We start from the raw sequence: 17,377 nt of genomic DNA, 5'->3' as shown, positions 1-17,377 counted from the left end.
TGGCAAACTGAATGAGGAAAATGTTCCACCTGCCATGGCGACGCTGTGGTTGAGAAATTACCAAGTGGGGATGAAACCATTCGATTTGGAATCCATCAGCTAAATTGAGCTTTTGGCAAAAAATACCTGAAGTGGAATCTGATTCGCAGGGAGTTGACGTCATTCTTGTCGACCAGGAAGACGTCGCTTCTGCAGACAATCTGCTATATTCATGACTAAAGATCAGGATTGTTTGGCTATGATAAACTATGAGCCATTTGTCTAATGGGATTCTGAGGGAGTGTATTTATTATTTATTCGTCCCAAGAGGGGAAGTTTCTTAACCGAATGAGCCATGGGTAAGCAGCCACACCGAGCGGCGCCCGGAGGGGGCTGATGGAGGCGGCAGGCCTCGCTCAGGGACCAGCAGTCAATGTTATTCATGGACTGTGGGAAGAAACGAGAGTACATCGAGGACACCAATGCAAACTCCACACAGAAAAGCCCCGGCTGGTATTTGAACCCAGACCTTCTCAGCCTGAGGGGAGGGCACTAGCCACTGTGCCACCATGCATCCCATTATATATATATAAGTCCATTAGACAACATTGAAATAATGAAAAGACCATTTAAATCAATGTGGAAGATGTGTTCCTGTTAATGATTTCAGTCTTGGGTGGCATATTAGACATGTGTACTTTGTTAAAATATATAATACTGATGACTGTGTGTCAAATATGATTTTCTTTTGCAGCATCATTTTAAATACTGTGCTGCATTTTACAATTATCTGCAGCACTACTGAAACATGGTGAAAACAGGTGATAGCGCAGTTATTTAAATATCAGTTCCCTTTTTTAAACTCGTCCAGTTTCATAAGGCGTCTGACAACATCGGTTTTCACCACAATTTAAGATGATTTGCTTGCCTCAAAGGAAAATCCCCAAGTGACTGCTTCAGTCAAGATTTCCATCATAGTGAAGGCCACAGTTATCTTGAGATACATTTGAATGATTGCAAGAGAGTGTGAAGTGTGAAACTCTCACTTTCGAATGGACCGAAGTATTATGCAACATTGTCTGGTGCACAGGTCACGATGGTCGCACTTCCACAGGGTCACAAGCATCACCTTGTGATATGTTGGATGAACTGTCTGGCTGAGGGATAGTGGCATGTTTAGTTGTTTAAACTCACAAAGATAAGGTATAAAATAAGTGAAGGAAATACAACTTGCTCTTTCGTCACATCATGATCATCTGATTATTGTTTTGTTTTAGTACATTTGTCCCCCTTTGGCAAAAATTCAGAATTCAGATGTATTATTGTTTTATTCAGACTTGAATGATGTGTATTTTATTAAAGTATGTAAAGAGTGTATCTTTTTTTTTTCTCTCTCTCTCTCTCCCTTGTCCTGTTCAGCAGCTTGGACAGACAATATGATGTGATTGAGAGTCTTCAGTTTTTGCTCTTGCAACAGGAAGAGACTAAGAGTCTCCCCATGTTGCTGCCTATATTAGATGTTAGCATGGCTGCTATACACGGTCAGGGACGGGTGTGTGTGTGTGTGTGTGTGTGTGTGTGTGTGTGTGTGTGTGTGTGTGTGTGTGTGTGTGTGTGTGTGTGTGTGTGTGTGTGTGTGTGTGTGTGTGTGTGTGTGTGTGTGTGTGTGTGTGTGTGTGTGTGTGTGTGTGTGTGTGTGTGTGTGTGTGTGTGTGTGTGTGCGCGCGCAACAAGACAACTTGTTAGTGCTACATATATTATTTGCAGTTATCACACTGATCCAAATATTTTCCAACATTTATGAAATTAAACCAGCCAGAGCAGCTCTATCTAGACAGTAACATGATTTTCTACATTCAACCAGCCAGAGCAGCTCTATCTAGACAGTAACATGATTTTCTACATTCAACCAACCAGAGCAGCTCTATCTAGACAGTAACATGATTTTCTACATTCAACCAACCAGAGCAGCTCTATCTAGACAGTAACATGATTTTCTGGATTAAACCAGCCTGAGCAGCTCTATCTAGGCAGTAACACGATTTTCTGGATTAAACCAGCCTGAGCAGCTCTATCTAGAGTAAAGCGTGTACCTTGATACACAAGCTAACTCTTTGTGTTCATTATTTTATGGTCTTGTGTCTTTGACAGCTGCCAGCCAGAGGCATGGTGTTTATAGACTATTTATTCAAATATCTCCAACCCCATGTGTTGACAACGTGTTAAACAAGTTTTCACACACAGGTTGTTTCTCAGTCAAATAACCAACGAGGCTTTGGAAGCTAAATGTCAGAACCGTTGTTGCATCATGTGTCCTATTTTTGTGAAGATGATCATTTTGATATTGGCCACAAATGTTGGACCCGATGAGGAATTGTATGACAATACTGCTGACACAATCAATAAGACCTTCCTCATTCATCTTTATATTTGGACCCACCTTGATGAAAATACTGTGTTATTTGTTCATTCTCTGGCTTCTCTGGGTGTAACTTCCTTGAAGGTCACTGGTCTGAACTTAGTGTTGATATAGAGTTCTTTGTGGAGTTTGCATGTTTACTGTATCTGTCTGTCTCCATAATATTCCTGTGTTGTACTGTCCTGGGAGGCACCCTGCCTTTTATCATGTGTTGGGTTATACCTGTTTCTCACGACTACTGTCTGGATCAAATGGATCAGGAAGGTAGATAACTGGATCTTCACTCTGATGGATATTCATGGGTTTGAACAGAGAATATATTGTGCTGGCTGGTAGAGGCATAAAACCACAAAACAGTATTTCTATTTATCAAACCTTGCTTTTGTCTTCCGACGTTGATTGCACTCATATAATTAACATGAGACTGAGAGCTTGAGTGCTGCACAGTTTATTAAAATGATGAGTAACATCTTTGCTCAGTGGATCTGAGTTTCCAAAATAAAAATACAATAAGGTCTGTCTCAGTTCACATAGCATTATTCATTCCTCTGCATTAATTTAGTGGCCAGCAGTCAACTCGCGGTTCCCCTTGGTCCCCCATGCTTACTTAGACCACTTCTCAAAGCCTCTAACATCCTATGGCCGGTGTCGGGGCTCTGTTGAAACTTTCTCAGTGTTCAAACCTTCCTACCGAACCATGAAGTAGTTGTAAAGTTTGTGGGTTATCTACCAGTTGCTTTGGCAATTCGCAGGCTTGAAAGGGGAAACTGATTTCATTTATATAGCATTTTACAACTTTCAGCCGTCCCTGCACTACTTTAAATGGTTAATCACATTCACACACTAGTGATGACTGCTGCCATACAAGGTGGTCAATCCATCGACTGGAGGATATAAAGGGCTCAGTTTCTTGCTCAAGGACACTTCAGCCTCTGGACAGTTGGTGATGTGGGATCAAACCTGCAGCATTGCCATTGAGAGACAACCTGCTGTATCGGCTGGGCCGCAGGTTCCTCAATACGAGGACGAGCAGAAAAAAGGGGCTGATCTTGGCACTCACTATGTTGTAAGACATTCTTTTCTCCTCCACACAGTAAGTAAGAACGAGAACATGGTTGCTTTTTTTTCTTCCTCTTGTTTACTGCTGTGGAGGCGTGGATTGTCGATGCTCAGCCATTTTCCTAGTTCAGTAGTGTGAAAATTACCAAAAATACATTGAGTGAAAGAGCTTTGTTGGCTGCAACATTGGCATAGTTGATGTCTCATCTTCATGTTTTTATGTCACACATAAACTGAGGGTATACTGTAGCTCTACTTGACTGCCTTTATAATAAAAAAAGTGATAAACACAGTCTTCCAATGTCAGATTCTGTCCTCCATATGTGTTTTTTTTTGTTTTTGTCACATTGTACACTTGGACATTCACAGTTGGCCCATGTGGCATTTATGAGCTGCTTGTGTAGGGTGAATGTGGCAGAGGATGAAACATGAGACGTTGTCCTCAGCCTCACAGTCAGGTCTGTTTGTGGTTTGTAGAAAGAGAAGAAGCTTGTCCTGAGAGCTGTTGTAATCCATTATCAACACTGCACAACGGTGACTCGATGAGCACAGACCTGCCCGTCTCCAGGTTTACACAGGAGGCCCTGAGCATCAGGCCAATGGGAAAACACACACACACACACACACACACACACACACAAAACCATGGTGACACACTCGGAGAGGCCTCTCCCTGAGGGACGAGGCTGAACCATGGTGACTTACTATGAGAGGAGCGCCAGACAGAGGTGTGTGGGGATGGGTGACACACAGGGACAGTCGTGTTGCTTCATGGTCAAGAGCTGCTTAGATGACTCACTTAAATATTTGACCATGTTACATTTACAGTGACGCCTGTGAAAATGTCATTTTACCTGCGACAGGACATCATGATGCAGGAAACATGTTTTTTTTTGGGGGGGGTGGTTGAGGTTAATGACCCTTTTACCTTACAAGCAAAGGGGTCTCTCATTGAACTCTTCTTACTTTACACAATAATCAGATTTTCCTTAGTTTCTATCAAAAGCTAGTGTGACTGTCTTGGATTTTTTTTTCTTTTTTCCCACAGCTGAAGCACGACGACTTGTGTAACCCACATTAAGCTCCCTTTCAACTATGTGTAATTAGTGCTGGAAAGCGTGTGCTTTAATGGTTAATGATTAAAAAGAAATGATTCATGTTTACTGAACAAATGTGCCCTCATGCACTGCTTCTTCCTGATATGCTTCTATTTGCACACACAGCTGGTAGAAATCACATTCGTAGCCGAGGTAAAAATAACAGAATTCATTCCCTACATACTTTCCTTGTTGGCATCATCAACAGTGTTTCATAGCAGGCTGTGGCTCTGCACGAGTAGACATTCTTTCCTTGCTCGATTTTGCAATAGTGTTTTAAAACAAATATTTTTATTGACAGTAAAAAAAAAGTGCAGACAATAGCAGCTGCACATACCCCCCCCCCCACCCCCCATTTCCCCCAAAGTGCTGATGTTTTGATCACACTAAGATTAAAATGAATTGAGCAGGTGAATAATCCTGATCATTTACTCAACAGTCTTGATGTGTGTGTAGGACCCGTAGGCTGACGAGGAGACGGACTGCAGCAAGAGAGGCTTTATTGGAACTTGTGGGTCCGTGGGGGCGGTGAGAGGCTGAGTGGAGGGTCAGGCGGCTGGAGGTGGCAACCGGAGATCCAAAAACAGGGAAGCACACGCTCGATCTGAACAAAGGAGGAAAAACAGGAGTTGGCAAACACGACGTCCAAAAAGGCACAACGGGTTCTTTTCAAAATGCTGAGCGGGCCGAGCATGGTGCCACTTGGGTAAACGGAGGATCTGGTGACGGCAGTACAGTGATCCAGAGACTTTGTGGAGGAGATGATGATGATGATGATGATGATGATGATGATGATGGCGGCTCTCAGGTGTGCAGCTCTGCAGGGCAAGTTGACTCCGCCCACCACAGACACAGGAAACAAAGTCCAGACAGTCAAAGTATTCGCATTTGATATGATGTTGGCTGTTAGCGGGCGTAGGAATTATTTCACTTAAAAAAAAAAAAAAAAAATACATCAAGTCCAGTAGTCAGGTGAGGATAGAGGGGGAGTGAGATTTTTGCGATAATAGGTATCGGAAGACATGTCAAACATGGAATAGAAGGTGTGACGGTCTGGAGCCGTTTCCTGGATCCAGGGTTGGCGACTCGTACAGAGCGACAGGCACCCTGAACCAAAATGGCTCCCACTTTGCTTCCCCCCCCTCTGCGGCGCCGGGAACTCTCTGGTATGCACATAGTTGGTCAGGGGATCGTCCTGCGGTCAGATAATGACCCAAAACAAAAGCCCAGGCTGTGCCAGAAGTACATCAGGGAACCAAAACAAAACAAAACAAAAAACCCAGGAGATGGTGAGATTGAAAACATGGAGTGATCAGCACAGTCTCCAGAACTGGACAGAAAAGTCACAGCAAGGCAACCTACAAGTAACCCTAACCCATTTATGGGAACGTCTGCAGCAGTTGGAACGAACTGTCTGAAGAATCATTGATTTCCAGTTTAGAAAGAAAGCCACAAATAAGGAAAAAGCTGTTTGCTGACCTGATCTACATTAAACATCCCCAGACCATCGTCACATAATGTTGCTTGTAAGGTCTACTCAATGGATCACAGAAAGGAGCCATTCTTCAATGTATGTATGTATATATATATATAGATATAGATGTATATATAGTTCCACAATGTGTTTATCATCCCAAGTTAATTTTTAAAAGTTGTGAGGTGTATTAAAATCATAAAACATTCAGTGAAAACATTGCACAGCCACAACAGACGTGTCTCTGCAGGGTTACCTTGCCTCTGCATGATATGATCTACATTTTCCCATTAGTTTGGCTTGTGTATCCTACCAAGTGCCCGTCTACGCTGATAGACTGTGGTCGGCAGCAGTCTCTCTGCCACTTGAGCTCTTTATCCATTAGCCAGATTCGTTGCTATTTCATTATCTAAGTGGGTGGAACCCGGCCCTCGCCCACAATTCCACTGAACCACAGGCTGCATGGCCAGTAGCCTCCCCTCTAAAGGGGGGATTCATATTTCAGTTTGAGCTTCAAACATGGAGCATTTCTCATTCAAAACAAGGTTGTAACAATGTTACATGGTTCTCACTCAAATGTTCTATAGAAACTGTCTTCTTGGATGTTGGAAGTACTGCAAACAAGCATTCCCTGGCTCTTGAGTGGAAACTCGGCTATTGACTGGGCCGGTGTCAGATTTCTCGGCTGTTGCCATTCCTGTCGCTGACACTCTGGGCTGAGCATTGATTTTATAAAGCAGACCTCCAGGACAACATTCAAGGCTTTCAGGACCATAATAGATGTTGTGGCCCAGTGTCCGGCCATTAGAAGGTGGCAGTACTCCTGCACAAGCTTTGATTTCTGAGGACGTAGTGGACGTAATGCTCCGACACGTTCCCAGTTCCAGGAATAGCCTGGCGGCCCTGCTGCGGACTGGGATTGCTAAAGACTGAAAGCCAAAGATAAGTAAGTTGGGCATTCTTCTTCTGACGGGGACAAATGCTAAATCCGTCCGGATGGGAATCATCCAGCTGCTACCGTGATCAATGTTGTAGTTTTGAATACTAGTTGATTGTTCAGTCATTAGATTATTAATGAACGGGATCACAATTATTATGTAGCGAACAAACATGAATTACTGGTTGCAGTTTAAATGGAGACGAGGCGTATTGATCACAAACCACCTTGAGAATGCGAGATGATTAAAGGCGCTATTGATCTCCATACTGTGATGTCATTGGGAGTCACTCCCGACAGCTTAGCAGCTGCTGTATCAGTTACTTTTTTTTATTAAAGGCAAACGTGCCCTGAGTGCTCCACGCTCAATCAATTTCTTTTTCACTTCCATTTCCCTTAAATTTATTTGGGCTGCATTTACACTTGACAGGCTCGGATCGATCAAAACCAACTCGGGTGCAAATGCTCTGCTTGTTTGGTTCATTCACGATAAACACGGCTATCTGAACCTGCTATTCTTCAAACACACTCCGGTTCCTCCGGACAACTCGTGTCAAACATGTACGAGTTGTGTAAGTCAGACATTTCCAATGGATTCTAAAACATGAAATTTGCTTTACATTAATGTGGACCAGCACAGACTTGATGTTTGTCGGTTGTAAATCATTCCACTGGCCATCTTTGTAAACTGCATGTGAACAAGTGAATCTGATGAAGTATTTTAATTTGTAAGATGTTCAGATTAGAGTAGAGAGCTTTATTCCTCCCCAGGGGGGAAACACAAACTTACAATAGCTCAAGGTAAAAGGTGCAGACCTTATAAAATTAAGGAATTAAAATATGTAAACTAATGTAAATAACTCAACAAGAGCAAAAAAGAGAACAAAAAGTAGAATATGTAAAAATACAAATACAAATCCTCTAAAATAGATAAATTGCCAGGATTGCTATACACACAGTGTCTGACTGTGTTTTTCTTACCGGAAAAGCCAAGACCTTCCCTGAAAGACAAGTTGTCTCTTTTGGAGTAGATGTTTTTTCTAAAACCACGCTTTAAAAGTTGTACTACCTTAACTCATTGATTACCAAATGACTTTACGACATCTACATGCAAATTCTGCTCGAGATGTTTTCCACTGCCGTATTCAGGAAATGATTAATTCTCTACTTTCTGTGGACAATATTGGACATTGCACAGCACCTGGGAGCAATGTTGTACATGTCGCTGTACATGTCATTCCATACTCGCCTCTCAATGTGTGTGCTGGTCAGTCTCTGACCAGCGACCACGATCAGCTGGGCTCCAGTACCTCGCTGCCATGAGCAGTTTAGAAAATGAAGGGAACAGAGGGTAGATTACATAGATTATGCTCAATCATTCACAGGTCCAAAGGAGTGGAAGTGTTTTTCTGACAGACTGCGACATGTGTTCAGTACAACCCCTGGGACAATGTGTGAAATCTAAATAAAAACGTGATGCAACCCATATTCAATTTACAGCTGAACATGAAAGATGCTGCAGATTATAATATACCATTACATGATTACTTATTTACTGTATAATCTGAGCGTTTTCTTACTGGAAAAAAACAAGACCTTCCCTGAAAGACATGTTTTCTCTTTTGGAGTAGATGTTTTTTTCTAAAACTGTGCTTTAAAAGTTGTAATATCCTTACTTAATGTTTTTGTTGACATTTCACACACCGTCCCATCTTTTGAGAAAGAAGAATTTAACAAACTCATGTGTTCACCATGTGCAGTGGGAACTTTAGTCCTCGTAATCGGTGCCATTATTAATGTTTTGTTTTAACCAAGTGGTCTACAGATTACGTACTTAAATACTTGAATTGGTTTAATTTATCTCAGTACTATTTCTAGACAGGCCTTTGATTTGTTTTGAGAGAAACGTCTCTTAAATTTCCTTCCAGCTCTTTCCATGTAATTGTATCATCATAAATAGGGCTGCAACAACGAACCGCTAAAATCGTTTAAATTCGATAATTAAAAGTGTTGGCAACGGGAGACAGAACAAAACAACTAGTGCAAAGCGGAGATTGTAAACACCAACAGAGGATTCATAAGGTCTGGCGCCCCGGCTGAGGTTACTGTTGCAACGTCGCACATCTGTGGAGCTCTGATTTACCTTACTGCGCCGTACCGCTGTTTGATCTTGCAAAAATATAAACGATTTTATTCCATACACTGTGACCACAACAAAGAAAAACGTTTTAAGTGCAAGCTTAAAGGTTATTACAGCAATATTCTACCAGACTGGTCACTCAGGATGAAACTGGCCTGTATGTGGTCCCTGAAGTACATTAAATCTGATTTAATAGTTATCTTGTATATGTGTAGATATATTGTACACATCTTTGTGTTGGTTCAGTTATGTGCTTTTAAATAATCATAACATATTTGATGTTTTGTTCGTTCAATATCAACTGGTCCTACAATTTGAAATGTTGATTTTTTTTTTAACTGATTCATCGATTCATCGAACAAGTAATGAACCGATTAATCAATTATTAAAATAATCGTTAGTGGCAGCACTAATCATAAATCAGTGGCTTTAGCGCTCCAATCCTAGAAGACCATGTCTCTTCTGTTGGACACATATGCAGTTCCTTTTAGGGCTCACTTAAGAAATTGCCTGGAGAGGGAATTCAACAAGCAGGGAAAGTTGGCTGTAATTAAATTATTTTTTTCTTGGGAGCATATTGAACTGGACATGAGCCAGTTGTTGTTAAAGACACTCTTTGGATTGCCTGTAATTTCGAGATGCATCTGGATCTTTCCATGGACCCGCCCACATTTCTATATCCAGTCCGTTGCAACAGAAGATCATTTAACAATAATAAAGTTAGTATGTGTTTGAAAAGCCGTGGTTGAGGAATGTTTATATATTAGATTTCACTGTGACTTTCTTATCCGCAGCACTCTGACAGGATGTCATCGCAGGTGGGGGAGGAGCCTCCGTCTCGCGAAGGCCAAACGGATAGTCGTCTGAAGAGCAAGAAGCCGCCCAGCCTTGTGATCGCCATCCCTCCACCCGAGGCGATGATGTCCCAGGACTCCACCAAGCGGGTAGGCTGCCTTACCTCTCATCTCTTTGGTTTCCTGTGACGCTCGTTGGTCAGATTTGTCATCGCGTGACCAAGTGGAGCCCATCCATGTTACGTCGATATCGATTTTGGCAGCAGTCTTGACTAAATTTCACTCGGCGGTGATGTGTGCGACGAGTTGGCAGGACTCTGCGGCTCCAGTGGAGAACCGAACACAGACAAAGCTGTAAGGTAACAGATTTCTTGACTGTCAGTGGGGGGGGTCGCGGTCAGCAGGAAGAGTGTTGGTGGAGGTTGGTACAGAGAAGGCACAGCTTGTGAGCTGAACAGGCCGGGTGTTGAGTGGTTGTCGGTGAATCTGGCAGCATTTCGAGTTGGGCTGCTTTGTGGCTGGAGACGGGCAGAGAACACAGACTCCGAAGAGTGGCTGGGCACGGGTCCAGGTTGTACTGTAGCTGCAGGCAGACTGGGGCTGGTGGAAGATCTTTTCACGCAGTTCCACAGAAATACACAGGGACGAAACAGCCAAGAGTACTACTAACCACACAGGCTGAGAGTGAAATCTGGCACATGAGATCAGTGTATATAAAGAAGAGGCTCGGTTGGTGGATTGCTGCTCAGTGAGACCGATCAGACTGGTGATCAGGCCAATGAGGAAACATGAGAGTGAACATAGTGCCGGGGGGGGGGGGGGGGGGGGGTTAGAAAAAGCAGGAAATGAAGTCTTATTACGAAATTGTTTGTTTGTGTTCAACAACCACACAGAAAACTGGAGAGATTGGGAACCTCATTTCAGTTTCTTAGCATTTAGATCATTTTCTCTTTTACACCTATTTTTTTTTTTTTTTTTTTAAAGAAAACTCCTCAACTAAAAGCTTCTTTTGGGGAAGCTGCCAAGCTGTAGACGTAAGCTTGATTTGCCTCAACGTGAGACATGGACGGTAAATTGCAGCTGCAACAGTGGGCCAGATCGTTATACACTCCACATTTGGAGGGCATCTCCACATTCTGCTCCCCGGTCGATTGGCTCCACCACACTTACATTTGAACCTGGGGGGAAGCTGAGTTAGCGTGAGGCATGACGAGCCAGGTTATTGTGTTTAGTAGTCAAGTAAAACCATGGATGGAGTTCCCAGCGGAGTATCAAAAGTACACACAGTATTTAGGTAGAAGTGCAAATGCTTATGTAAAAAAAAAAGACCCTGATTCAATGTATTTAGTAAGGTGAAAGTACATTCTGAAATACATGCAAGCAAAAAGTACAGGGCAAGTTCGGAGAGACCAAGAACCACACAGAATCACAATCACACCAGGCATCGCTTCACCTCGCGCACGTGTTCGTTGATTAATTGCTAGGAAACTGGAATACCTGGAGAAAAGCCAGATACGTACAGAGGGAATGTGCAAACTTCACACAGAACATTTTAAAATGTAGACCAGGCTGGATTTAATCCCACAATCTTCCCACTATTAAGTACGAGTGGTAAACATTATACAGAACTTTTATGGCACCATAAGCTTTTTTAGCGTGGGGGTGTTGGAGGGGGTTAATTATATGGACAGAACTGTTTTTTAATACTTTGTTGGCTCGCATAGACACGTTGTGTCTATCAATAATGGCTCAGATGGTGATTCACAAACAAATTCTGAATACATTCTTAATACAAATGAGTGTAATAACCTGATGAGACTATATAAGAATCAGTGACGGGCAGTGCATTTCAGAGCCAGGCCTTCACTGCTGGTCTCAGTCAATCCACCCCTCAATAACTTTTTTATGGCTACAAAAACCATGTCACTGCAGAAATGCAGTATAAAAATCCTTTGTATCACAGACAGATACTCGTGGAGCCAGAATAAATACCTTACGAATTAAAAAATCAGGGTTAATGTCTCTTCTTCTGCAGCTCCATTAAAAAAGCTGCTGCTTTTCCAGAAGCTTCTGGGGGTCGAGGAGGGAGACAAGCTTTTCCTGGTCTTGAAAATAATATGAAGGCAAATAATCTAATCCTGAATCCTGTCAGAGTTTGTAGTGAGCGCAGGTAAATTGTACCGGACCTCCGTGCTCAGAGTGCTGTGGTGCGTTCAATGACCTCTTGGAAAATTCCCTCTTGAAAATTGTTTTGACAATAAATCTGTAGCCAAATGTCTTTATCTTCTCCTTTAGTCATTGTAGGTTCATAAAACCACTATTAAATATATTTTTGTTGGTGCAGCTCGCTACAGATGCAGCTAGCTAGCTGGAGGGTGAACTCTCTGACCAACCAATCAGAGGGCTTGAATACACTGACGTCACGCTCGGCCTTCTAGAAGGCTCTGAGTCACCAATATCAAAACCTGATTGGTTGAAGCAGCAGCGTGACGACACTAGTTTTACACTGCAGACGCCTGCAGAACTGAATGTGAAGGCCTCAGGCAGGTTTCTTTACCCGGCAACAGGTGATAGCTAAAAGGTGATTGGTTAAAAGCTTTAACGTGGAAGTGCGTAGTATTCGTGGACAAAATACCATCAACATCCGTCTGTGATTCAGATCTTTTTCTGAGACCTGCAGAGAAGCCTTGAAGACCTTGAAGGCCTTGAAGGCCCTGATGGTCCGCCACTGATAAAACTGAAGAAATCCCATGTAAACATTTTTAAAAAGAGTTTTATATTTGAAATGTACACAGGAAGTCTTCATATTGGATGGTTATTACCATTAATGGGTGGCTCTTGAATTCTGCACTGCTTGTTGATGACTCTCACCAGCAGGAGCCTTCCACAGTACCACTGAACCCTCATTGATGACGGTTCTATTTGTAACAAGCCAGTTTGAAGATTGTACAGATATTTGTTTTTAAATGAAACTAAACTTTATGGCACTTCTGACAGCTGGCAGGATGGTGTTTTCATAGTATGTGTGAGTAGAGGTAGGCTGGTCCTTCTGTACACTTCATCAGATAGATATTGCTGTGATTGCCTATTTCGACAAATAGTTCTCTCTGTATTGTCCTGAACAAAAAGACTTTGGTTGAGGGACTGATATGCAACTTTAAATGGAGACTCATGTTCATTAATTGTCAGAGTTTACACAGTTGCTCTAGTCATAATAGCTCCTAAAGGTAAATAAAAAAATAAACTTGGCCATCTGATGTATTCTCCCATTTTACCAAAGTATATCCGCACATTGACCCACACGTCAGTCCACCATCGTGTCAGACCTGCAATTCATGGGCACGCGACAACTCTGGGTCTAGAAATTACACCTTGAATTAAATTATAAATCATTTACAGTTTTCTTTCACAAAGCTTTGTTCTTCACTGGCAGTGTGTTCAGTAGAAGAACGTCCCAGTTTGACCAAGCAGAGTTAAATCCTGGACATAAGGTTCACTCACATCTTGCTTCAAACTCCATTAGCTCTCAGAATGACCAGGCTATTAGCCTCATTGAATGCAGAGTCACTGCAGGCTAAGATAATGGGCTCTCTGAGAAGTCGCTACACCCCACAAACCCCAGGAACACTCAGCTGCATGCACAAGTGGTGCTTTGCTGCTGGTGCTGGCAGCAGTGGAGACGCTACACAATATTGACTGGATGGAGCTGTGGCCACAATAAATGAGTGCTTAATCCAACTGCCTCGTTACTTTATTTTAGTAGGTTGATTATTCCTGAGTGTTGGATTATTGTTGAGACGGGTTTTTTCACGATATTTGATACATTCATGAAGGTCCTGCAGGGATTTACAACGTTAACTTGAAAGACTACTGTTTTACAATTCCACAACTACTGCAGAAACTCCATGATTGTGGTTTCTCTCTCTCTCCCTCTCTCTCTCTCTTCATCTCTCTCTCTCTCTCTCCAGCCACTGCGGTCATCACTGAAGAACAGTACAGGTGGTCAAGCAACTGGCTCGGTGTCGGAGAGCGTCGGTCCTGCCGGAGATGGAGCTTTTCTATCCAGAGACAGAAGGTCGAAGTTCGGTAGACAAACGTCACTTTCACAAAGCATCCGCAGGTCAGTCATTGTTTGCTTTTCTTTGTCGTTGGCTCACATTTACGGTCAGGTCAGAGTCGAGCGAGACACAGTCGAAAAGATAAACTCCTGGATGGATATCAGTCAATCATTTTAACAGAAATATATTATGTAGAGAATGAAACTGCCCAACTTTGAAGTGGTGTTCCCTTTCTCAGGCACTCATTAAAAGGAGTGTCATTTAAATTTTTAACCCTCATTGTTCGAGAATATTTCTATACTTTGTCTTTAGAGCCAATAGTAGGATGCACTAGGGCTGGGCCATATGGCCTCAAATCAAGACCAGGATATATTGAGCCGCTCACCTCCATAACCATAAATGGACGATAACGACTCCACTGCACAAATAAAAGTTTGTCCACGAGATGCAGCAGTTATATTGATAGTATGACTCCCCTGGACCTATTTATTACCACTTTAAAGGACGGTAAAACTACAATGTGTGAAATTAAATGAAGGAAATGCAAATGAAGTACTTTTAGTTAAGATGTATTGAAGAGCTGATGAGCACAGAGGACTTGAAATGAGAAGGTTGAGATCAGATTACACCGTGACTTCGTCTGTGTTACACCTGAAAACAAGGGATTTCTCCACAGTGATATGAAAAAAGACCTGTCGAACCGAATTCTCCTGAAAGAACTTATAGAAACTTGTGTGTAAAATGACTTTCCACGTGCAGTCCGACTGACGGCGTGTCGCTACTTGGCGCTCTGCCCGACAGGAAGGCGTGGAGTCCCGCAGCTGGCGTCACTCTGCCCACCGATTGTAAATACAGACGATTTGCTTCGATGGCGTCTAAAGCCGTTCACTTCGGCCACCGCAGTAATTTATGTAGTTTTCGGTTTCTTGCCCAGGCCGAGGATGCACCGTTATACGGCCGTTATACAAGCAACCATCATGCATAGTGGAGTAAAACTGACCAAAGTCACACAGACGTCACCATTTCTATTTAAAACGTGCTCTAGATTGGCTTAGTCCCCGTTTAAAGACTCCCTATATGTTATACTTTATACACAATTATTGTGACAAGTCTTAATTTGTCTGCACATTTTCCAACTCAAAGCCACGTAATGCCTGTTGGATCACTGATACCAGATCATGTGTATTTGTGTAACGAGGGAAAGTGTGGCCGAAGGAGATCAACTCACTATATCAGATGTGTGTTATTATGAGGCAGCTTCTTCTCCTCTGGCCAATAAAGAGATTCAACAGACTCTGCAAAGTCAAAAAGTCTGTAATTTATTTCAGAGGAAAGCAGCTCTGTTGCTAATTATTGATCACAGAACTGTCAAACATGTATGCTGAAGGTCTAAAGTGGATGATCCACCATGCAGCTGCCGGGAACCTCAGTGTCCTCCAGGGCCGTCATGTTCTGGAAACAACCTGCCTGGAGTGTCCAGAGGTACAAGGTGTCCAGTGCTCAGAGACATGAGCAACTTAAACTGTCTCCTGGTTGCACATCCATCCAAATAATGTGGTTCCGTTTAGTTTAGAGATAAAATTGAAGATGTTGAACGTCTGATGAAATGTACATTATACACATTTTCAGCTACTTGTTATAGAAGCTGTTGACCTACTAAAGTCCTTTCTGATCTAAAGCTGTCCCTTAAATTAAACAAAGAAAGTGCTGAGCAACAGATTGTTTACAAGTACGTTGGACTGTATGACGTCTCATACTTCTCTGTTCTTCATGTTTACCCTTTAAATGCCTTTGAATGTTTGAACTAACAATAGAAGAGCTGCTTCACTTCCCACGCCAGCAGACCTTTTCTCTCCGCCGTCACTCAACGTGACCGTACCCTCCATGCTTCTGGCCCTCCAGGAACACGGCCCAGTGGTTTGGGGTGGGTGACGACTGTGAGACCAAGCAGCAGGTATGGCACAGGAAGAGCCTGCACCACTGCAGCCAGCGCTACGGCAAGCTGAAGTCCCAGTACAGGGAGCCCGAGACGGCCACCAGCATGGACCAGAGCCTGGACTCACCGGCTGCTCACAGGCTGCCCAAGGTATGCCGACATGGGCCGAGTGAAGCAGGGAGATCTGTTGGGTCTCTCTGGAAAAAGCACCGACAAATGACTGTTTTATCTGAATCTATATAAATAAAGTTGAATTGAGTTGAATCGAAGCAAAAGGAACAGTGTGTCTGGGTTTAGTAAGATCTTTGTGTGTGGAGATGCTGCACAGTGACAGACGAGGACCATCTGTGACCCAGATACATGTCTGTACCTTTTGTCCCTGTCAGATGGTTCCAGTCCCTCACTGGTCCTATTCTCTAGGCTGTGTTAGTTCCTGCACGCCGCAATGCCATGAATTCAAATGGAATACAAATAGCTGCACTTAATTCCCATCTTCCTATCAGTAAATGTATTCACTGCACCTCACAGCCACATCTGAGAGACTTTCAGATAAGTGATTCTGCAAGTCTCTGAGAGCAGGTGCACATCGTGTGAACACGTCAGATGTGTAATAACTTGTGCCAGAGTTGCCCTAATATTCTTTAGATTGCAGAGACTGACCCCCCCCCCCCCCCCCCCTCCTCTGTCGTGGGTAGATTGTGGACCCCCTGGCGCGGGGACGAGCGTTCCGTTGCCCAGACGAGGTGGACAGCCGCTCCCCCAGGACGCCCCACACCGCTCCAGGGCTTCCCCCCACCCCGGGCATCACCTCCCTCAGCTCCTTCACCAGCCAGCGGTCCGGGTACAGCCGCTTCCCCCGGCGGAAGAGGGAGTCCGTGGCCCGCATGAGCGTCAGAGCTGCGTCCAACCTGCTGAGGGTGAGTGATACAAGAAAACCGCTGTGTCTGCGAGAACATTTGTCACATAGAATAGGAATGGTCGGTTTATGTATTATTAGCAATGTTTTGTTAAAGTACAGGAGACGCAATTATGTTAGCACTTAACGGTGTCTTTGTTGATTCTCTCAAGTTCACAGTGTGAGATTTATTTATTTTTTAATTAGTATTTTATTGTGATTTTCCAAAATTTACAACAGACAATCCTTCACAGTACAGGCACATTTCTCCCAAACTCAATGTCCTTTATAATATCTATACTTGTAACAAAAGGGAATACTCACAATAAACAAAGGAAAATAAACAGATAAGAAAAAGAAAAAATATAAAATAAACAAAAATACAAGAAACAGTTGTAGCTTAGAACCAGGGGTAAAAATAAAAAAATGCTTTATATATATATATATATATATCTGCCCGGCCTCTATAGAAAGTATTACCGTCCTCAGACATGCATCCCTCAGACAAGATTAGTCCACAGAAGCATACATACGTTGTAGTAGGTCCTACACAAAGTCAGGTCTATGTTGCTGTATATATAGTAGCCAT

At 43.0% G+C, this 17,377-nt stretch overlaps 1 protein-coding gene across 4 annotated transcripts in view; it reads left to right on the top strand.

Moving 5' to 3' along the window:
- Positions 1-17,377, top strand: part of LOC308128591 (inactive rhomboid protein 2-like) — a 40,287-nt gene that overhangs the window by 9,127 nt on the left and 13,783 nt on the right. For 2 of the 4 annotated variants that reach the window (XM_080494209.1, XM_080494210.1), the window contains exons 2-5: positions 9,900-10,049; positions 13,868-14,019; positions 15,860-16,043; positions 16,589-16,810. In XM_080494209.1, the coding sequence (XP_080350335.1) occupies positions 9,912-10,049; positions 13,868-14,019; positions 15,860-16,043; positions 16,589-16,810 (696 nt within the window). In that variant the 5' untranslated portion in view covers positions 9,900-9,911. Of the gene's footprint in view, positions 1-6,841; positions 6,975-9,899; positions 10,050-13,867; positions 14,020-15,859; positions 16,044-16,588; positions 16,811-17,377 lie in introns of those variants that run through there. The other 2 variants (XM_080494208.1, XM_080494211.1) reach the window with 2 other exon arrangements.

Source organism: Blennius ocellaris (assembly GCF_963422515.1).
Source record: "Blennius ocellaris genome assembly, chromosome: 3".
Taxonomy (NCBI): Eukaryota; Metazoa; Chordata; class Actinopteri; order Blenniiformes; family Blenniidae; genus Blennius; species Blennius ocellaris.
Note: the sequence above shows the minus strand (reverse complement) of the source record. Positions and strands in the feature narration are given on the sequence as shown.